Genomic DNA, 24,076 nt, shown 5'->3' with positions numbered 1-24,076 from the left:
ATTCTAAGATTACCTTTAATTCAGCAGTTAATGAATGGTGAGATGGCGGCTCCAGTCGAGGGAGCTCGGAATAACGGCCGAGAGGATTCTTCACACTGACCATGTGTCACCTTGTAATCTGCAGACCTTCGGACTGAGGGCGGTTGTTTGGTAGGCGGAAGGCATATTGGGGCTGTAGTTTGGTTTGATTTAGGGGTCTTTGTAAGATTATAAGCATACATATTTCTTTTTTGTGATTTTTAGCCAAATTGTTAACGGTTCATTTGTTTCCGGATTTTCCGTTTTCCCGTGTTGTACGTTTTTTATCCGTGGTCCCTCCAAAAATGGAGAATCGAGGTTCCATTGCAAATAAAATTTCATAAGAGCTCCCATTTTCGTTATTACTGTTATTATTATTGAAGTTATTATTTTATATCATTTTCATTATTATTGTTGTTTTGTAATTGCAATGCACATTTTACATGATTAATCTGGGGAAAACTGTACTTACTTAATAATTCGTCAGACTTTTTTTTTTCATTCGCATAATATGGTATATAAACAATTTTAACATCTCACGTACCGGGCCAGTTGGCTGTGCGGTTGTGAGCTTGCATCCTAGAGATAGTGGGTTCGAATTCCACTGTTGGCAGCTCTGAAGATGGTTTTCTGTGGTTTCCCATTTTCACACCAGGCAAATGCTGGGGCTGTACCTTTATTAACACGTTGGGTGCCACGTGCCGCCATATGGCGTCACGGTGGTCTTGAAATTTGAGATGGCGTGACGCCATATGGCGGCACACCGTTCTTGAAATCAGAGTTAGCGTGACGCCATATGGCGGCACAGTTGAGTTTCAGGCGATGCACCATAGATAATCAGCTGTGACATCTATGCGCGTAAAATTGGTACTACGTGAAAGGGCGAACTTCAGGGTCTATTCCACCTACGTATTTTTACTCTATGCCACCATGTGGTGCCACAGTATTCTTCCGAAGCCACTGACTGGCCAGTGGTCATTGTCACAGGTGAAAGCGCGCCAGGCATTGTTTATTCCTCGTTTACGTACGTATTATCACTCAGTTTATATAGTTGTGCAAAAATATAACAAATGGAAGATATTGGTAATAATCTTACGACGGAACACATACATGTGTTACACTCGGATTCGGTTGAAATTTGGTAGGAATATTCGTGGGAGGCAGTAGAATGCTAAGGTGAAAACTGCATGTACCCAGCGCAAGTTTAAACGCCAAAATTGAACAAATAAGTAGTCATATAATTAGAAGTGCCGCGGGAGTATCGGGGTGTGGCGGAGAGGTAGGGAGGAGCGAAGCAGCGGACGTGAACCAACCGGGCTGCGTCGAGCTGCGCTAGCAGCCAGGTAGCGTATAGTTAGCGCGCTCCCCTTAACTTCCCGATTAGATGTGCAAAACGTAAATATGAAAATAGCACATGAAACAAGTGTACAAAGGACGATGTTAGAACAACGATGCCAATAAGGTTTGAAAAATTACGAGTAACAAGAACTCGGGCGTGTCGAGACGCATATTTTCATTGTTTAGTTATCAGAAAACTGTTCACAACAATATGTAATGTAATATATGTACTTGTTTTGCCTTTTACTAGATTTTCATAAATATTGCGTTAATTTGAATTAGCAAATAAATATCCCGTATTTGAAATTCGTATTACACATTCCATGACAAAAAATTCTGTGACGCCATATGGCGTCACGCTATATTTTATCTTTCCTAAAAATTGATGTGACACCATATGGCGTCACACATGGCTATGGTATGGTGAGATAAAATTTACTTAGTACATCATATAAATACATCCCAAGATTATATAAACAGACTACAACGTGTACAATTGCTTTGGCACCAGCGGAATGCAATTGAAAAACATGCCTGGCACCAGTGGAATAGTGTGCTACAATCGGCTCGGCACTCAACGTGTTAAGGCCACGGCCGTGTCCTTCCCATTCCTAGGCTTTTCCTATCCCTTCGTCGCCATAAGACCTATCTGTGTCGGTGCGACGTAAAGCAAAATAGCAAAAATAAAATAATCTCAAGTGAAAGCTGACGTGTAACGAACAACATTAAAGAAAACTAGTTGCTCAAACAAGCACACAGAAAAAAGAATCATGCAAATATTTCCTACAGGTACAGAGGTATAATCTTATTCAAATCCTTAGACATGGCCAGTACACCTTTCTGAGATAAAGTAAAAAAAATTATTATGATTATTATTATTATTATTATTGTTATTATTATTGCTGAGTGGAGTGGCTATGCATGTTAATGCACTATGGCTATGGAGCCAAGTCCTGCAATCAGGAAATGCGTGGGTTCGAACTCTTGCCGTTGACTGTCCTGAGAATGATTTTCTGTTGTTTCCCGTTTTCACTTCCAGGCACATGCCTGGACATTTCCTATTCATTGGCGACAGCCAATTCCTTTCACCTCCTTACCAATTTTATTCATCATTAATTTTATATCCATTAGCTCCTGAACTGAGATTGGCACCAAAAAAATAAAAAAACGTGCCATATAAATTCATCCTTCCTCATCCATGACCCAGTATCAAGAACAGGAGTAAAGGGGTAGACAAATTCTTATTCTTCTGCCTATTCCTCTTAATACTTATCCTTAATGTTTCCTGGCGCGGGTTACTGTAGTCACGTCTCAGTGAACCATGGGCTACGGCTGAGTGGCCTAGTAAAGTGGTCCTCAGAGTCGGGATTCCAGTTGGCTACGGAATGGGAGTGGACATCTCGGACATATTATAAGTCATGTTCCTCCTTGTGCTCAGGCGGCTAGGACTGTACATTGTCTCGGTGGTCCCTGACCCGTTAGTGGAGAGATCCTCACTTTTGTTGGACTCCTGTGCTAGTATGGGTTTAGCAGTTATGAATACATTCTTTAAGCATAAGGCTATACACCACTACACATAGGAGGGTAGGGGTACCAGATCCATAATAGACTGTGTCTTAACGTACATTGAATTCAGGAAATCTGTTAGGAATGTACACGTTCATTGAACTAAGTATCTCTAGGCCTAGGATGCAGCAAGTGAAATCTATCTGAAAACGAATAAGGGTAGAAAATCTCCAGGATGAGAAAATTTGACAGAAGGGCATGGATATGATTAGTGAGACAGTAAGCAGGTTCAGGATATAGAAAGAGAATGGATGGCATACTGGGATACTGTATTAGATACAGCAAGGGAATGCCTAGGAACAACTGCGTGTAAAGATGGGAGAAAGCGAACATCCTGGTGAAATGATGAAGTGATGATATAGATGTTGCTTCCCATAGGGAACCTGAAATATTTGTCCCGAATGAGTAAATTTATCATACCAATATAAATGGTCCGTTATTGGATATTATAAATTTTTCAGGTAACTCACACATAGTTATTGAAGATTTTGGTAATAACCTAGAAAGGCTAGGTCAAGCAGCATGGTAACCTTCGTGGATAGGAATAAAGAAAGGAAGGGAGAAAAAAAGGTAAATGAATAGTGTTTTGGATAATTCAGGTGAATTCATAGATAAGTACATACCTGCCAACTTTCCCGATTCAGGCGGGAGACTCCCGATTTTCGACAGTTTTTCCCGCCTCCCGAATATTCTATCTTTTCTCCCGATTTTTTGGTGAACTTCAAACATTTGTTTTCAAATCCCTCCATTTCAGCTTTTTTACATCAGTGGCCGGAAGTCCTTCGCTCAATGGCCGCTTTCAAACGAAATATCGAAGTTTATTAATGCGAGAAATGTGCGCGAATGTGCGATGTTTATTGAAACCTGTATATCGCGACGCGCATATCGATTGTCAATCTCTCGTTCTCGCGTGCTATGTTCGTGTTCGTTCACGTCAGTCTAGTCGATTCCATCCTCTTTGGTCGATTCTAGAGACTAGTCGCTTTCTTAGTAATATAGTGACATAATTTCAATGATAACGACGGGTGACTTTTCTAGAGATTTTAGAAGCCATTTGGAGACAATTCTGACTAATTTTAATTTATCTCAATATAAATAAAATGTTTTGTCTGTACATTGCTCAGAATTTAAAAAGAATGATATTTCCGTACCGGTCGTGGCCATATTAACAAGGAGTAATAAGTTTTAATTTTCCGTAATTTCTGTCTGTCTGTCTGTACGTGTGCAGGCTCATCACGAGAAAACGGCTGAAGATAATTTAATAAAAATCGGTATATAACGTCGGGGAATAAGTTGCTACAATCTAGGCCATAAATAATGTTATTCGCGCTGAGTGAAATGGTGGTTTAGGGGAAGGCCTAAAATTTAATTCTCAAATATTTATGTTATTATTGGCCCTAATGATAAATACTACATAACTAAAGTTATATATTATTAAATTTCCTATCATTTATGTCTTATATATTTTTACCGTACCGGCTGTGATAAGAGATATTCATGAATTTAGATTTTCTATAATTTTTATTATTATTATTATTTTTTTTTTTTTGCCAAGTCCATATCAGCGCCGATGTACGAGAAAATGGGTGAACAGAATTGTATGTAAAGTCAGGGAATAAGGAACTACAGTCTATGCTATAAATAATTTTATTCACTCTGTTCGAAATGGTAGTTTAGGGGAAGGTGCCAAAATTTTTTTTAAATTACCTATCTTAGTGGTCATATTGAAAAATACTACATAACAAAAGTTACAGAAAATGCAATTTCCGATTATTTGTCTTATTCAGTTTTGCAAGAGACACTTCTCATGATTGATTCGTATAACTTACACTTCTCAGGGACATTTTTTGCCCCTTGTTAAGGGCATCATCAACCTTTAGGTAACCTTAAGTTCATATGTCTGAAACATTATCTATTCATACATGGATTAATGTGTAACATACTTTTCATTGTAATCCATATATGAATAGATAATGTTTCAGACATTTGACCTTAAGGTTACCTACAGGCTGATGATGCCGTTAACAAGGGGCGAAACATGTCCCTGAGAAGTGTATATAGTATTATGTAGATTTCATCCACGAAGCACGTGGCTTGTATTGAATAGGTGGTAATAATAGAATAAATTATTTTTGTGATAATTTGCTTATTCAGTTTTACTGTTCTGACTACAATAATATTGGTGTGATGGTGATTAAATTTTGAAGATTATAATAATGAAGAAAGTCATGAAGGAACGATCGCTTGAATAATACCACAAGAGGGAGTCATGAAAGAAAGGACGACTCACTTTACATTAGATGCTCTAATATCACAGATTCAGAAGAAAACTAAATGTGAAGGCCTCCAATATAGAAAGCTCATAAAATTGATCAACAATAGCATTACATTGTTTGTTGTGATGTGCTTTGTGTATTCTGCTGCCATTTATCTACGATAGACGGGATTACTGCTGGGTTTCAAGTATAACAGCCTGCCTGAATACTGGCAGGAAGAAGCTGGGGAGTGGGGAATTAGATCTCTCTTCTTTAGCATGCCATTCTTCTGGTTCATAAATTTTCTGATACTACTGGTACATTACACACTGGATCATCATAGTATTCCAGCTATTCGATCCCTACTCGGAGGTAGTGATTTGAATGAGCAGTGTGCACACTTAAACAGAATAATTACACAAGAGTGTTTGCGGCTGTCTGCAGCCTGGTCATTCTAGCTCTGAAACTTTGAACTGTTAGATTGACACTAGTACCTTTCGCTAAAAGTGAGAAAATGTGCCGTTTTCATTTTATCGAATATTTCGTATGAAATCATTGCTTTTAATCACGACATTCATACTGGCGTCGTTGTAATGAGATGTTGACTTCATTTGGGAAAACTATAGGGACAGTCTTCCTGAGAATTCCGTAGTGAAGCACGGGTACATCAGCTAGTTATTTGATCCAAATAGCATTGCGCTTCGCATAATTGCGTGGGTGCTTGATGCAATATATTAATCTATGCATTTGCTAAGTAATGGCATCTGAGTGCATGACTGATTCACACATCTGGAGCATGAGTTCATACTATTTTCGGTAGGCTTATCAGAGACCGATCATCCCACTCACGCACTTCCTGTGAGGGAATAGAGATGTGTTTTTAGCCTTGTAGCCTCGTATAGCAACAGTCGGGCTTTGAGACAATAAGTGTTATAAATATATCGTAGTACTGTGTTGCGCAAGACATGTAGAATAAGCAATATTGACCAATTGTATCTCCTGATTTCTCCTGATTTTTCCTGATTTATAAATCAAAATCTCCTGTTTTTTAGTTTTGTAAAGTTGGCAGGTATGTAAGTAAGATTCTATTAGAATAAAATTTATTGTAGCCACCTATTCAATACAATTCACCGTTTGTGGTGATTAAAGTCTAAGTGATTTGTATACACTACACAGGTATAAGTATCGCCCTGTTTTTGGGTATCTTCAGCCTATTGTCAATCTTAAGGTCAATAAGGAAACTGGGAAGGACCTACGAGAATTTCAAATTACAGAAGAGATGCTTGTAGATGGATCTGTGAAGAAAATAACCAAAGATAAAATAAAGAGGTTGCACGACAGGGTGCAGCCCAAATGACTATACAAAATTTCTGAAGAAGGGAAAAAGACAAGATCTGAAAGAATGAAAAAGTACTGGGAGGACAGGAAAACACGACTCACTAACCCTTGATAGATCTATCGTACCCCAAAGAGGGTGAAACGGACAATATTATTATTATTATTATTATTATTATTAAGGGCTTGTGCATTAAAAAGCAGAAGGAAGATGTTAGTATTATATTTACGCAGTGTTTCAAACTTTTAAAATGATTTTAGAGCGTTTCTCTGCTGGGGATGGAACGTATTTTTAATATAAATTATCGTAGTTGAAAAATGGATTTCTTTTAAAGGTAATACCATAGCTGGTATTGTTGAAGGGTGTCATGTTCTCGGTTATTGAATTGTACTTTTTGTTACAATGGTAAAAAAAAGATTGAAATTGCTCATCTGTGCCTTATGTTGTTATTGCATCATACATAAAAGTGTTAAGAGACTTACTACTTAATATATTTGTTTGTTGTTTCATGAAATGCCATTGTTGAGCCTGCAAAAACTGATATGTGAAATATTTCAGCTTAGGATTTTGGCTGGTAAAGTTGTGTTATTTTGAATTAGAATTCTCTTTCTTAATGATATATGTGCAGCAGGTCAGCATTTCTCTGACATCATTACATAACAGTTTTTAAGGGCCCAAAAATAATGTGTTCATTTAATTTTATATTATTTTACATGTTTTTGTTTTACATTCAAGGTGGCTGATGTTCAGTTTTTTCTTTATCCCCCAGAAATTCAACATCTGTTTTACAGCAAGGAGAATGATTGGGGCTTTAGCCACTTCATGTCATGGCAGGATGTCCTAGAGTCAGACAAGCAGTACATCAAAGATGATGCAATAACGTTAGAGGTAATATATAAAGACTTAAAAATGTGTCTGTGAACTGTTACTTTTCTTGACCTGTATAACTCCTTGTTCTCAATCTTCAAAGTTGGAAATACGTAATAGCTAAGAAGTTGTAAAGTACATTTCTGGGGTTGAGTTTGGAAGGTCAAAGGAGGTATGCCTTCATTATCTTCAATCCATTTCAACCAAATTTTAAAATCATTACAGGAAAGTAATAAGAAGTTGCTGAGTTTATATTTGTAACCTCAGTGAGGATTAAGTGCAACATTGAAATAATGAAAAGAAAGAAATTTAAAACATGAATAAAATTTTGAATTGTTAAAACACAGTCGTAAACAATATTAATCAAGGTAAAAATCACAAGTAAAAGGCTGAAAAGTGAAAAGCAGTAGGACCCCTACAAAGTGTGTGATCATATCCTTTCATGAACAGAAACATTGCAAAACAGTCATTTTCCTAGGAGCACTGTTTATTTCAGTAACATTTGAAATTCAAGACTTAACATAATCTGTATCGGAGTGACACAGTCGGATAAAGGTTATAAAATTTACAGACAACTGTAAAAGCATTTTTTTTCAGCCACACAGAGTGGGGATAAACGTGGATCTTGAACATGAAGAATAACGTTACGGTATCACTCATACCTCAGTCTCTTTCATATTGTGAATATGAAGGATGAAACTGAGACAGGCCAGTGAAGATAAGTGTGATCTAGCCAATTCCAAAAGGCAAGTGCATTGTGAACAGTAGGCCTTGCCAACAATGCATTTAACAATATGGCCCAAAGTGTATTGTAGTCTTTTAGTAATTAAGAAGAACTATTTCAATACAAAATTTTATATATCTTGAATACCTTGAGTCTTTATAATACTAATTATGATTATGTACAGCGATATCTTAGTGATCTTATGGCACACACACTATTCAATGGAAATTGTAGTATCGTTCCCTGAGAACATGGAAAGAGACCTACCACTTCAGTGCTGAAAAAATTGTACAGTCACTCAAGAAAAGAATGAGCACATGATATAGAATAAGTACTTTGCAGGTACACTTTTCTCGAACAATAAAACCCATACATATAATGCTTGTTATGGGTGCCTGCAGTGTTGATACCTACATGGTGGGGTTAATTATATTTTGATAATTAAAATTAAGTTCTCACTATTACAAAAGTTCACAATAGATAATCCCCGGTTTTTGCATGTGATTACGTGATATCGACTCCAATGCTCATTGCACAGCTTGCAAACACAGGTTTTGTCGGGGTCATGGAAGTACTCGGGTGTTGGACAGTTTATGGTGGTACCCATGGACGGCCATCGAGTTAACAAAATGTCGCATGTTTTGATTGGTCTTTGTCCATGTTCTATTCATCATCGCCTCCGTTGAGTAGAAATCGAGCCAGATTTCTTCACTCTGTCCTGCATTAATTTTTCCCAAGCATCTGTGGCTGGAAACCCTTGCTTCATTCGGAGGCCCTCGATGAAGAAGGTTTCCTTTGCAAGCTCATATGCAAGCCTTGGCGCGACTTGACTGCTTCAGTTGTCTTCAGCTCAGCCAGACCCAATTTATTCCATATAATGTCCAGTCCATATGTGGCATTATATTAAATATTAAATACTAGTATCATGCGCTCATTCTTTTTTTTTCTTTTTTGAGTTGTTGTACTTGTGCAAAGTTTGTTTATGGTAGGTTCGCTCAAAAAAAAATCTTGTCTTTTGTCACTTGTGGGACTTTCTCTAAAACTCTGTCAAGTGCTGGTATTCCTGTTGAATCTATCAATCATGCATACTCTGTGTTTAGTGAGCTTCCTCACTGTGTAGACTGTCTGATGCTCTACTCTTACCTGATAACATGATCACTGTAATCATGTTGGTACCATGAACACACTCTGATAACTGTTTGCGATGTTGCAGATGAATGCACCTGTAATCTTGACACTCTGTTTAGGTAGCTAACTCTTTTGTTAGTTATATACAAGATCAAGTCAATAAATTACTGGACTGATCTCATAAGTATTTCATTGTGTACTTTAGACATCATTCGCCTCCATCACCTTGAAAATAGTCGACTTTTGAGGCTAAGCATAGCTTGAAATTGTGGCCTCTTGAGCTGCATTTTTAGTTTTCAGATTAGTAAGAAGATGCAGGGTGCAAGATAAGGCAAATAGGGAGGATGTGGCACCAACGTCGTGTTGCTTGTGGCCAAAAATTTTCTAGTCAGGAGAGCTGTATGGGCAAACACTGTCATGGGGAATAAGTCTGTTTTGCGTCCTCTAGTAGATGTTTCAGAACTTTGATATAGAAAGCAGTGTTAACGTTTGATCAGGTTCACTTTTCTTGTGAACTGTTGTTTTCGGACTTTTAAAAAAAGAATCAACATGTGCTGTACTTGGAGTTGCTTTCGACTTTTCTTCGGTTGAGGTGACACCAGACTTTTCCATTGAATGGATTGTTATTTGGTTTCCGTTTCTTCTTCTTCTTCTTCCTCCTGTTCTCCGCCTGAAACGTTTCTGCTTATGAAATTCGTTCATGGTTTGAGTCCTAGGCATAAACCCAGCTTTCATCACCTCTAAAGTTACTGGAAAGAAAGTGGCAGTCTTTGGCAGCAAATCCCAACTCTTTCTTGCTTTCAGAAATCATGTAGGAGTCAGCAGCACGCTGCATTTGGAATTTTCTATTATAATTTTTTGGAAGATTTCATGACATTCCCACTCATTGTTTCATCAGCTGATTTTGCGAATAGTCGATGACATACTTTAGCGATCATGTATGATGTTGGACACTTGATTGAACAGGTTGCACATCATCAGTCGATTTTCTGACCCACTTGATGCTTGAAAACCTCTCAGATGTTTGGGAATGCCCTGTAGCCTGCTCGCCAAAAGCCATCTTGAGCATTTTATTACATTGCTGTCTATCCTAGCTTGAAGCACAATTTGATCCAGACATGCTTTTCTCGAATATCCTCCATTTCCCTATTTCCAGAGAGCATGTACTTTCAATCATGAGCGTAGCGTAGAACAATGTGGTTTTCAGCACACTGGTTCATCATGTCATATTGGTACTGCTTTTAGCAGATAACAGTGCTCGATACCAGTATGGGAAGTTCAATCTGTGAATTGAGTTCATGTATGTTGTCATTTTGATAAGAAATAAAAAACCCTTGAGAGTGAAGATAAGAGTAAGTTAAAACAATATGATTTCACACTCTTTGTTGCTGTCAGATTCATCTTTCTTATGTGTATTTTGTTTAAGGTTCATGTCGTGGCTGATGCTCCGCATGGTGTGAGCTGGGATTCCAAGAAACATACTGGATATGTTGGCCTCAAGAACCAAGGTGCTACATGTTATATGAACTCCTTACTTCAGACCTTGTATTTTACTAATCAATTACGAAAGGTAATCCTCAAATCTGATTCCAACTACCTGTATTAATAATGTATTGTAGGTTATATACAATTTTCACTAGTTTAACAATAGTATTTATTCTGAAATAATTTTAATAGGCTGGAGAAAAGGAAAAAAAAAATAGAATAAAACTTATAAATAATGGAAAGAAACTCACTGGAATTGCATTACTGTGAAATCTCATTAGTGTGTTCCTGCTGCTTAGCATGTAAATTTGAAGTTCCGATTCCCATTGTATTTAATTTATATAAAAATACCTTAACTTGTCACTAGTTTTTGCTATTACCGCTTAGTACAATCACAATTTTCCTTAGCCCTGAAAATTTTCATCATCATCCCTTGCTTATTGAATGTGATTTCCAACACACATAGCCACAGATGGCAGTGTGGGGAAGTTGCGGAATGATAAAATGCCTTGAATTCCTGAACGTTACAGGATATTTTCTTCCTGCATGGTGCAAGCTGTTGCCATTAGGCAAGTTCAGTTTTGCTGTCTGGTTAGCAGTGAGAATATTGAATAATCAGTTTTTTGTGTGTTGAGTTGTACAGTGAAAGATAGTAAATATTTTTCGCATGATATTTTAATGTATTCTTTAAATTTTTTTAAAAGAAGGGAGTAATATTTTTTCAGTATCGACTCATTGCATACAACTTAAAACATTTTCAGTATATTGAAACCTTATAACACATATAATACTATAACATACCTTTAAAAATAATAGTCGAATAAGCCAGGCATCGTCAATCCAGAGTGAAATGCCTTCGGAGCCAGTTTGCTTCCCGCTCTTGAGGAACGAGAGCAGCTTAGCGAGCAAGTAGAGGAAGTGAATGACGTAGTACGCACTGAAGGTCAGTGGCACAAAGGTATAGCACATCTTTCTGGACAGGTTACATTGCGGCACGATACGCTTGAACTTATGTGAGTTGACATTAGCGTGTTCCCGCCTTTATCCTCACACCACACGACGTTCAAGCCTATTTGGTAAATGTTGCATTTACTATGGAACAGAGTTCAGCACAGCCTAGGTCATCGACGCCTACAAGTTTAAAATCTTCTTGGGAAGAAGAGTATTTGATACTTCAAGAAAATAACACACAAAATGTTTAATATGTAATAAAGTATTGAATCACATCAAAAATGTAATCTGCTGCGCCGTTGTTCATTATGTCATTCCAACAAATATGATAAAAGTGAAGGCCGGGAAAGCATTGCATTACTAGAAAACCTTAAAAATATCACATTTGAGGATTTACGTACATTTCATATTACCCTACTGAACTCTATATTATAATGTAATTCCTCAGAGATGATTTATATATGTACCGTTATGTATTTCATTCCTGTTCATATAGTAACAGTACAGTACCGCCACGGTATGCAACTCGCCTGTCCGCTGCTCTCTTGTCACGTGACTGACGCCCGTCCGGAACAGAGCAAGTAACACCGGCTCCCTAGAGTAACTACGTGATGACGCCTGGAATAAGCTACTCTTCAATTCATTACTATATTTTTATTTCACACAAAATCATTGTCGTGCATTCACACTCTTAACATATGTTAAAACAGATATAATTGCATAACACTTCCTCTCTCCCCTTTTCTGAACAAAGTTTTTGCCTTCCACTTTCCCCCTCTCCCCACCTCCAAACAAAAGAAAACCAAGACTACCTCATTTCACATTATTTCCTCTAGTGCTTGATGAATCCCACAGGACGCTACTCTGGTGCTAAACATTTGTAATGTCGATTAGGTTATTTTTATCTGTTTGAAGCCAGGCTGAGTGGCTCAGAAGGTTAAGGTGCTTGCTTTTTGAGCCCAAGTTGGCAGGATTGATACTCAGTCCGGTGGTACTTGAAGGGGCTTAACCCCTTCAGTGGTGGGTTCTGGCAGACCTCCTGTGCCGGAAAGGTGAGGTTTTTTCGTAGGAAATTATTTATTTTAATAAGCAAGGAATGATTATTGATTATTAAGGGAACACATTCATATATTATTCAAGGTTAATAATAACTTACCGTACTCTCTATTTACACTTTTTTATCCAGTAGGCCTGTGACATGGTTTCATAAAATATAGGTGTTTAGAGAATACTATCTTGTGACATAACATTCTTATTTCAGGCTTTCGTATTTTTCCCACCAAAAACACTAACGCAATAAACTGCCGAATTTCATGAGTTTGTTTATTTCCAAAACTGTACCCTTCTTTGCTTATTTGCAAGTTTTTCAATGCACTTGAAACTTGTTTCGGTCACCATCAAATTTACAACTTTATCCGTTAGAAACAGTTCAAAACAGTCAATCGCACTCACGTCTGGTAACACCAGGATTTCCCGTAAATGGAACTATATTAGTTTACACACTCTCCCCAAGCTTACACTTTTTCCACGCGAATGTATGTTGAACATCTGCTACCATCACTTTGGCTTCTGACGAAGTATCTTCTTCACTTTCACTAGAAATATTAACACGTTGACTGCCAGGACACATAGCAAGAACTGTCCCGGTGGCCAAAGCATTTTTTTCTTCTAGGCATGTAGTAAATAAGCAGTAAAGCAAAATTCGAAGCGATATTTCACTTAAGTGTTCAATGTACGTACGAAATACAATAAAAACTCCCAGCACCCCGAGGTAGCGCCGTGGCCCCACAGAAAAGTTCACTGCATGGTTTTACTTAGACGGCCAGAGCGGTACATTCTAGCGGTACTAGAAGCTTGCATTGCTTGATAGTACATATTGTAGATAACAGAGTGTGCCATGATTTGTTTACTAGCGCTTAGGACTACAATCAAAAGGCACTCATTGCTTTGTGTGATCTCTTACGTTTTGCAACACCAAAAAGCTCTTTACCAAATTAAATTTGAAATATATTTATTTCCTTTTTACTCCTTGCCAAATGCTCAATGGTAATGTAAAATGTTGCTATGTCGTCAATGAATTTTGTCAACTTAGAAAATGCAAATTCGCTCATGTTTATGCTATATTTATTGCGATATGCGTAGAAATCAGTTCACGTATGGGTGCAACAACTTGGAAAGAATCAGTGTGACCTATTGAATAGGTAAGCATAAGTTGGGGTGAAAGTGGGAAATTACAGAAAACCATAACCAGGTTTCCCAGCAGTAGGATTCAAACGCACAATCTCCAAAATCTTGAACTTGCGAGTTAGCAAATCTGGCACACCTAAGCGCATGGCTAAACTGATTGGGCAAATACATATTGCTAATAAAAGGAGGCTGGATTAATAAAAAATACAGACTATATTTTGGAAACCAAGCACGCCAGGATTTGCTCCGAGGCCATAGCGGTACGCTATCACAGCGTTTTTAACACCTCAGCGGTCCGCCGGCCCGGCAGGGAAAGTTATATAGCAATACCTATCAGCGGTACTTTGTACCGCCGTGGCCTCGTGTGACACTCACTGAGCGGTACATGTACCGCTCTGGCAGCCAACATGTTAAGGAGGTCATCATCCGAAGAATCAATGTAATCATTATCACTATTTTCAAAAATACTAATGTCACAGAGATCCATCTTCGATGTAGTTCCTTATTTTATCTTCAAACAAATATCTCTTCCGTTTCGCGTTCGCCATTTCTGTTTACCTCGTCAGCTGGCCAGAGATTGTATATGTAAAGCAGAGAAGGTAAGGCATATTTTGGACCAAAGGCTTCATGAATACAGCTGGAATCCCTTCTGCTATCTGTTGAGAATAATGGAAAGCATTTTCCAAAGAGATTATAGTACCCGAGAATTTCACAGGCGGTGACGTTGTGGGCAAGCGTGCGCAACCTGAGAATTTCTCGGGCGTGTCACTGAAGAGGTTAAATAAAATTTCCCTGTGTTGTTAGATTTACCATAAGACAATTCCCATGGGAAAAAATTCTGGCTCCTCAGCGTTTCCGAAAACCAAAAAAGTAGTTAGTGAGACGTATAACCAATGCCATTATTATTATCTGTACTGAATTCTTTGAATTTGGCAGCGTTTTCGCCACTCAAGATGTTTTAGTAGGTTATTATTTATCACCAAAAATAATGTCTTAACAAGGTACTCCTTAATTCATTTCTGCATTTTTATTCTAAATCTTCATGCATCTACTCGCTATTACACATTAAGACAAGCATAATATAATGAAGTAGCTCTTTTACTCCCCCTTCTGCTGATCAGTGTTGTTGCCTACCGGCTCTCTCTCCCCCCCCCCTCCCCTCTCCACATAGCAAACCTCGACCGGACCAAAGGAACTGACTTCAGTCCAAATGCAGTCACCGGAGTTAAGATAGGTTTTAAAAAAAATGCTATTTATTCGGGGCATTGACCAAAGAAGATCTTTTGCCCCTACTTTGCACCATATGTTATGAACCTGTGAACATTTTAGTCTATATACTCCCGATGTTCACAGTCTGGTGATGAGGTGATGCACATGGAGCATTTATCTCCATCTTTGGATGGGGATGTGAGTGTAGGTTAGGTAAGTATCATTACGCTGCTTCTAACCTAAACCTCAGAAGTCCACACCCACAATATGGCACTGTTATTGTAACAGTTACGATAGGCATCTTGTTGAGCTGCGCCAGCTCATTAGCATGTATTCAGCAAGTATAGTCTGTATTCAGGAAACAAATTTCAGACCAGGTCATCATACGGTTTTGAGAAGTTTTCAACTACACTCGACGGAACGACATTATGCTTCTGGTGGCGTTGGCATTCTTGTCTGTTCTAATGCCTACAGCGAAGAGGTTCCATTAAGAACCCCGCTGGAGGCTGTAGCTGTTCATGTTCTGTCATAGCAACAGTGTGGAATATTTATTTTCCACCAGGCCAGTCTATTAACATAAATGATGTCGCTGATCTTATAGATCAGCTTCCGCCTCCCTTCCTCTTATTGCGCAATTTTAACCCTGATCACCCCATATGGGGCTCTGAGACGGCTTGTCCCCAGGAAGAGAGCTGGAAACATTCGTAACAGAGCTGGATTTATATATTTTGAACACAGGGAAACCAACTCACTTTAGTGTACATTACAGCACATATTCTCATATAGACGTAAGTCTATGCAGCCGAACATTGGTTTCACTGTTTCGGTGGAATACACACTACGATCTTTATGACAGTGACCATTTTCCCATCCTTGCTTTGATGAAACAAAAATCCGTTGAGCCCTCAATGGATTTTAAAACATACTGATTGGCCAAATTTCACATCCCATGTTGTCTTTAACGCCTATACCATGCGGACCATAGACGGCAAAATAACTTGTATAACACAAGTTATCCTTGCTGTTGCTGAGGAGTCCATTCCTTTCTTCTCCGGGCCTCCTTGCCTAAAACTCGTTCCTTGGTGGAACGAAGAAATTGCAGCAGCTATCAAGAACGCTGTTGAGCCCAGAAACGTTATTGTAGGCGGCCTACTGTGGCCAACTTGGTAACATGTAAGAAACTCTGCGCTAAGGCACGAGTTCTTATTTGCGAAAGTAAGAAAGCTTCGTGGGAGAGATGTCGTCTATGACGTCACATACTCCATCTCTAGCTAGTCATTTTACGGATGTATCTGGCTCCGGGAATCAGCATCGTGATTTTCTCGCTCTGAAGTGGGATGCAGAACGTCATCACCTTAGTTCTGCCATTCAAGCTTCAGAGGAATACAACGTGCCCTTTACGGAGTGGGAACTCCGCAGCGCCTTAGCGATTTGCAAGGACACGTCTCCTGGACCAGACAACATCCATAACCATATGTTGAAACACCTTAGTGATGATAATCTACTATATCTCCTTCGTGTGTTCAACTGAATCAGGATAGAGGGTGATTTTCTGTCTCAGTGGCGAGAGGGCATAGTCATTCCTGTCCTCAAGCCTGACAAAGATCCCAAGTCTGCAGGAAGTTACAGACCGAATTGTCTTACAAACTGCCTGTGTAAGCTATTTGAGAGGATGGTAAATCGCCGACTTGTGTGGTGTCTGGATCAACAAGGACTCTTGTACGAGTACCAGTGTGGTTTTCGAGCCGCTCGATCGGCCACTGACCACTTGGTATGCCCGGAGAGCTCTATCCAGGATGCATTTCTCCGCAGACAGCATTTGGTAGCTGTTTTCCTTGACCTAGAGAAGGCATACGACACCACATGGCGATATCGTATCCATACCTGCCAACTTTCCCGATTTAGGCGTGAGACTCCCGATTTTCGACAGCTTTTCCTGCCTCCTGATTATTCAATGATTTCTCCCGATTTTAGCTTGTTTTTTGGTGAACTTCAAACATTTGTTTTCAAATCCTATATTTTCAGCTTTTTACACTCATTGGTCGCTTTCGGACGAAATATCGACGTTTATTAGTGCGTGAAATGTGCACGAATGTACGATGTTTATTGAAACCAGTATATCGCAACGCGTATATCGATTGTCGTTCTCGCATGCCATGTTCGTGTTCGTTCACAGTTCACATCAGACTAGTCGATTTTAGAGACTAGTTGCTAAACATAGAGTATTTTTTAGTAATTTAGTGACATAATTTTAATGATAACGACTAGTGACTTTTCTAGAGATTTTAGGAGCCATTTGGAGACAATTCTAATTTAAATTCATCTCACTTTAAATAAAATAAAAGTTTTGTGTGTACATTGCTCAGAATTTAATAGGAATGATATTTCTGTACCGGTCGTGACCACAGTAACAAGGGGAAATGCACGTTTTAATTTTCCTTAATTTCTGTCTGTATGTACGCTCATCACGAGAAAACGGCTGAAGAAAAATTAATGAAAATCGGTATATAATGTCGGGGAATGTCGCTACATCTAGGCCATGAATAATTTTATTGACGCTAAGTGAAATGGTAGTTTAGGGGAAGGCCTAAAATTTAATTCTCAAATATTTGTTATTATTGGCCCTATCGATAAGTCCGACTCGTTGGTTGAATGGTCAGCATGCTGGCCTTCGGTTCAGATTGTCCCGGGTTCGATTCCCAGCTGGGTCGGGGATTTTAATTGCTTCTGATTAATTCTTCTGGCTGGGGGACTGGGTGTACCGTATTTCACGGCATAATCGTCGCCACTGCGTAATCGTCGCATCCTTTATTTTCAATACAAAAATCGGACTTTAAACCTTTAATTACATAATCGTTGCACGTCCAAATTTTGTTCACTAATCTGGTTAAAAGGTTAATGGAACTGCGACGTAAGTTGCACATGAATGCGCAATTTAAATACGTGTATGGTTTATGGGCAATTTGGCAACACAGTCACGTTTGCGACATGTTGCACAACGTATAAATAAATAATACCGGTATATGTACGACGCATGGCTTACCGGTAGACTATCGGCAGTTTGACAACGTGGTCGCGAGACAGTGTACTATTTATTCACCACCTACATATTATGAGTTCCCATTTGAAATACGTAAGGCTGTAAGTTATCGCTTATCGGCAACGTCGCCAGGAAATACCGGCTAGGTAGGTTGAATGGACCTCGAACCAGCCCTCAGATACAGGTAAAATTCCCTGACCCGGCCGTGAATTTCCAATCTTTTTTGATATGCCTCGCAACAGCACTATTGCGCTAAAAGGATCACGGAGTGTATTAATGAAAACCAGCGGTAGTGAGAAGTTGCGATGCACGGCAATGCTAGCCATTACAGCTGACGGGAGAAAGTTGCCGCCTTACATTATTTTCAAGAGGAAAACGACGAATATACAGTTTCCCCGTGGAATTCATGTACGAGTGCAACCAAAGGGTTGGATGGACGTAGAACTCATGCTGGACTGGGTTAAAACTGTGTGGAATAGAAGACCTGGTGCACTACTAAAACAACCAGCTCTGTTTGTTTTAGATAGTTTCCGAGGTCACCTCGTGAACGAAGTGAAGCAAATTCTCACTACAAATAAGACACGACAGATAGTCATTCCTGGTGGCCTAACATCTGCTTTGCAGCCACTAGACGTATGTGTTAATAAACCCTTTAAAGACCACTTACGTCGATTTTACAACGAGTGGATGATGAGCGGCGATCAGCAATTGACGCCCGCCGGAAATATCAGGCGTCTACCCTTGGACTTGTTATGCTCGTGGGTGAAGAAGAGTTGGGATCTTATACCACCTGAACTAGTCTCCAAGAGCTTCAAAAGTACTGGGATTTCGAATGCACTAGACGGTTCCGAAGATGACGCAGTGTGGCAGGGAGACGAAGAATCTGATACTGGCATTAACAGAGGCGAGGACGGCGCATCAGATAGCGACACCGAAGATTTGGAATAAATTGCGTACCGGTAAGTCCGCATTTCACAACAAAGCGATAATTTTTTGCAAGTGTAATATTTTAACTTTAATACTCAAATTAATGACAAATTAACTTAATACGTTCATTTTTATTTTCAGGTTGGAAACACGTTCACCGAATTGTTGCGAAAAATTATGAATTTTGTTTTAGACTATTTTAATTATTTTGATGTATAAACGCGAGTATTACGTGCATCTTAAATTTGTATCAAATACAATTTAGTTATAAATACATTTTTTGAGTAATACAAATACTGGTATTAAATATTCATCGTATAATGGTCGCACCCTACAATTTTTTTCGAAAATTTTGGTATAAAAAGTGCGACGATTATGCCGTGAAATACGGTATTTGTCCGTCCCTTCATATTCAGTCAACATACCACACTACCTTCTGTATGGGGTTGGCGTCAGGAAGGGCATCCGGCCAAATCCACATGTGCGACGCAGTTTGCACCCGCGACCCAACAGGTGTGGGGAAAAAGCGGTAGCAAAAGATGAAAGAAGAAGAATGGCCCGATCAATAGATACTACCTAACTAAAGTTATATATTATTAAATTTCCTATCATTTATGTCTTATACGTTTCCACTGAACCGGCTACTATAACAGAGATATTCGTGAATTTGTATTTTTAACCGAGCTCGATAGCTGCAGTCACTTAAGTGCGGCCATTATCCAGTATAAAAAATCAAAAATCAAAATCTCTTTATTTGCAAATGAGGTGTCTACCTCGGTGGCAAATGGTACACTAAAATACATTATTGTCAAGCACTAAATATTAAATTAACAAGAGAAGAAAATTTTTCCTATAATACAATATTATACAATTTACGCTAACAATGTTTTCTATTAAACACACAGCTCATCCTTAATAAATTTATATTGTTTACAAAATTCTACTTATAATATATCCTGTCCTACTTACAAATATAGTCAACTGATATACAGTATGTGGAATTACTTCAAATGATACTATACAACTGGTATAACATTAATATTTACATTGCATTTATTTATTTACTTTTTTTTTTTTACCCGTTCTGGATCCTAAGTAGCATAACGACCTGCTGCGTCTTAACCAGAGCCCCTTTTGCCACCACTTTTCAAAGTTCCTGAAGGGCCTTCACAGCTACCGTAGCGGTCCCAGGGCCCTCAAAGTCCCCACTGTACTTCACCCCTACAGGCAGTCCCCTACTTTGGCTGTCCAAACTCCTTAGACCAGGGGATGGAATTAATTTATTCACACACATTTTTTTATATACAATAACCTGCACTGGTCGAATGCCCTCTAACATTTCATTTATTTTCTCTGTTGCTGTTTATTCTCTTCTTGAATATCTGTACAGATTTTGGAAAAGGATCAAACACTACCCCTGGTAAACTGTTCCACTCCTTCACACCCTTCCCAATGAATGAAAATTTACCCCAATCGCTTCTGCTAAAATTCCTTCTAATTTTATATTTGTGGTCAGTCCTGCCGATATAATTATTTTCCAACTGAAGCCTCTCACGGATATCTCCCCATGCTTCTTCTCCTGTATAGGCTCTATATAATCCTGTAAGTCTAGTTTTCTCCCTTCTCTTACTTAAAGTTTCCCACCCAAGTTCCTTTAACATTTCTGATACACTACTCTTTCTCCTGAAATCCCCTGTTACAAATCTTGCTGCTTTCCTCTGCACACTATCTATTTCTTTTATTAGGTATTCTTGGTGAGGATCCCAAACACTGTTTGCATATTCCAATAATGGACGAACCATACTCAAGTAACTTTTTTCTTTTAATTCTTTGTTGCATCCTTTAAGTAGCCTCATTATGACATGTAATGATCTGTATGCTTTCCCAACAATGTCATCAATATGACCCTTCCAGTGCAAATTACTTTCAAATCTCACACCTAAGTATTTGCACTTGCCATCTTTTGGGATAACTACCTCATCCAAAGTATATTCAAATTCAGTTTTAAAGCTCCTGTTTGTAAAGTTGTAACAGTTGGTTTGCCTCCATTAACCTTCATATTATTTTCTTCAACCCATTGTTGGATACTTTCAAGGTCCCTTTGTAATTCTGAACTATCCTCAATGTTGTTTATTTCTCTATAAACAATTATGTCATCTGCATACAATCTTATTTTTGATGTTATATTGTTCCCTAAATCATTTGCGTATATTAAGAAAAGTAACGGACCGATTATACTACCCTGTGCAATTCCCTTCCAAACTTTCTCTTCCTGAGATACATTATTTCCTACTTTGACTTTCTGAACCCTTGAATTTAGAAATGCTTTTATCCAACGTGTAACCCTTACGTCCAATCCTATTCCCTCCAATTTCTTTAATAATATTCCATGTTCCACTCTATCAAAGGCTTTGGAAAGATCTATGGCTATGCAATCTAACTGACCTGAATCCAACTGATCTGATATGTCCTGCTGAAATCCCACCAGTTGTGCCTCACAAGAAATTTTTTTTCTAAATCCATACTGGCTCCTCATGAACCAATTTTTATCATCACATATCCCTCTGATGTACTTCGATATTAAACTCTCCAGAATTTTACAAACTATACTGGTCAGGCTGATTGGTCTGTAGTTCTCTGGTTTCCTTTTATCACCCTTTCCTTTATAAATTGGTATTATTATAGATTCCTTCCATTCCTTTGGTATTACACTATTATTTATGACATAGTCAAAGATAAATTTTAAATAAGGCACTATGTACCACCCCATTGTCTTTAATACCTCCCCAGTAATTTGATCACTCCCTGCTGCTTTTCCTTGCTAAAGCAGTTGGATTTCTCTGAAAATATCTTTGTTTGTGAATGAGAAGCTTCTTGTTTCCCTCTGTCTCTCTCCCTCTCTATCTTCTGTTTCGGTTTCCAACTCTTGACAATCATCTACTGAATCTCTAAATTCCCTACTAAATAGGTTTGCTTTCTCAGTATCTGTTAAATAGTGTTCACCCCCTTCTCCCACCATTGTAGGAATTTGGATTCCTTTTCCTTTTTGATTCCTGATATATGAATACAGCTTTTTCCATTTCCCTTTGTGGTCATTACCCTCTTGAAGTATGCCATTCATATAATTCTCTTTTGCTTCCTGTTTCACTCTATTCAGTTCCCTCATTAGCTGTTTTCTAGTTTCTCTACTCTCCCTACCCTCTTTGATTTTCCTGTTTACTATTCTACATTTTCTTTTTAATTTTCTTATTTCCCTTGTATAATAAACAGGGTCTGAGGTCATTTTACCCTTCTTAACAGGTACAAATCTCTTCTCTCCTTCCCAAATAATTCCTTTAAATTTAGCCCAAAGTGTATCCACGTTACTCCCTTCACTTATCCAACAACTGAATTGTGAGTTAAGGTAAGTCCCAAATTCATCAACTTTAGTTTTTCTGTACAATTTCTTGTCTTGTGTAACCCTCTTATTAAGCCTTTTTGGTACGAGTCCTACATCCATTATTACAGCCTTATGGTCTCCTATTCCTTCAATTACCTCAGTTTTATCAACAATTTCCCATGGTTTAACCAAGAATACATCTAGTAAGTTATTGAGACGAGTCGGTTCTTGTACTACTTGTGTAAATCCTCCCTCCCAAATTAACTTATTTGCCAGTTTCTGTTCATGGGCTTCACTTGCAGCTCCTTTCCATTCAACTTCAGGTAAATTTAGATCTCCCCCAATTATTACCATATCATTATTATTGTTTTTACAAGTATAATCTATTATTTTTTCAAAGATTTCCATGTCTCTTTCCTCTCTTCCAGGCCTGTATGTTCCTATAATTCCCACCTCCTTCTTATTATCACAAACTAATTTTATCCCTAATATTTCATCCCTTTCATCGGTAAACCATTCATGTGAACAGTAAGTTTCCTTCACCAGAATAAACACCCCCCCCTCCCTTTTTATCTCCTCGGTCTCTACGATAGACTGTGTACCCTTCTGGAAATACTTCTCTATTACCCACCCCTTCTTTCAACCACGATTCCACTCCTATCACCACATCAGTCTCATAAGATTCCATCCATGTACCGAATTTTAATTGTTTATTTACTACACTTTGACAGTTTACCAAGAGCAATCTCAGACCCCCTTCCTCCCTAAAACTTGACTGTTGCAATTGGGTAACTTGAAATTCCTTACTATCCTGAGTTTCTTTTTCTAGTTGACTGAGCCAGCTTGAAGTATAGCTGGCTCTTTCTGCTAGTTTTCCTGGTCAGTATTATAACTCAAGGGAGTTGCCTGTTTTACAGTACATATCTTAAGATTAATAAAATCTAGAACAATATTTCCTATCTTTCGTTTACCTGAATTGTTTAGATGGAGGCCATGTTTTGTATAACAGTATCTCTCAAAACTGCTGCATTCAATAACCTGAGTATTCCGAAAATGTTTACAAATTTTAACAATATCTGTATTGACCTTGTCCACTTCAATGTTCACACACGAATCTCTACTCAAATCATGCCTGTGGGGCACGTTCACTACAAAAACGTTAGTGTCGGTCAGCTTCCCTAGTGTATGTTTAAGTTGTGATCTTACATTCTTGGCGTCGTCGCGAGCTACGTCGTTCGTCCAACCGATGATAAGCACTGCATCGCCGCTCCCGAAGTTCCTAGTTGCTGCTTCTACGTTTTCCACAACCCTGCTGATAGAAGCTCCTGGATATATTTCTCCGGTTGCTGCTATATTCTCGTCGTTAATCACTCCCGCAATTCCCCTTCCTTGGCTATCACCAAACACAGCTACCTTCGCTGATTTAGGCCTAACTGGGTCTTGAATCTGAATTCTAGGCCTAAATTTCAAACTCGGCACGGCAACGGATCGCGATGATTTGGTTTCACGCGCGCGATCACTTTCTTCCAGGATTAAATTATTTAGGGCAGAAAACCTATTTCTAATGTTTATTTCCGGAAATTCAGTTGTAGATTTCTTCTTAGCCGGCCATCCACGAACTACTTGACACCACGTGCTCGAGTTTGTTACTTGTACCGGTATATCA

At 38.6% G+C, this 24,076-nt stretch overlaps 1 protein-coding gene across 2 annotated transcripts in view; it reads left to right on the top strand.

The window, feature by feature from the left end:
* Usp7 (Ubiquitin-specific protease 7) overlaps positions 1-24,076 on the top strand; it is a 458,856-nt gene that overhangs the window by 50,878 nt on the left and 383,902 nt on the right. For both annotated transcript variants that reach the window (XM_067150095.2, XM_067150096.2), the window contains exons 5-6: positions 7,283-7,401; positions 10,659-10,802. In XM_067150095.2, coding sequence (XP_067006196.1) covers positions 7,283-7,401; positions 10,659-10,802 — 263 coding nt within the window. The remainder of the gene's footprint in view (positions 1-7,282; positions 7,402-10,658; positions 10,803-24,076) is intronic.

Source organism: Anabrus simplex, chromosome 6, assembly GCF_040414725.1.
Source record: "Anabrus simplex isolate iqAnaSimp1 chromosome 6, ASM4041472v1, whole genome shotgun sequence".
Taxonomy (NCBI): domain Eukaryota; kingdom Metazoa; phylum Arthropoda; class Insecta; order Orthoptera; family Tettigoniidae; genus Anabrus; species Anabrus simplex.
The sequence above is the reverse complement of the archived record's forward strand: the minus strand, read 5'-3'. Positions and strand labels throughout refer to the sequence as shown.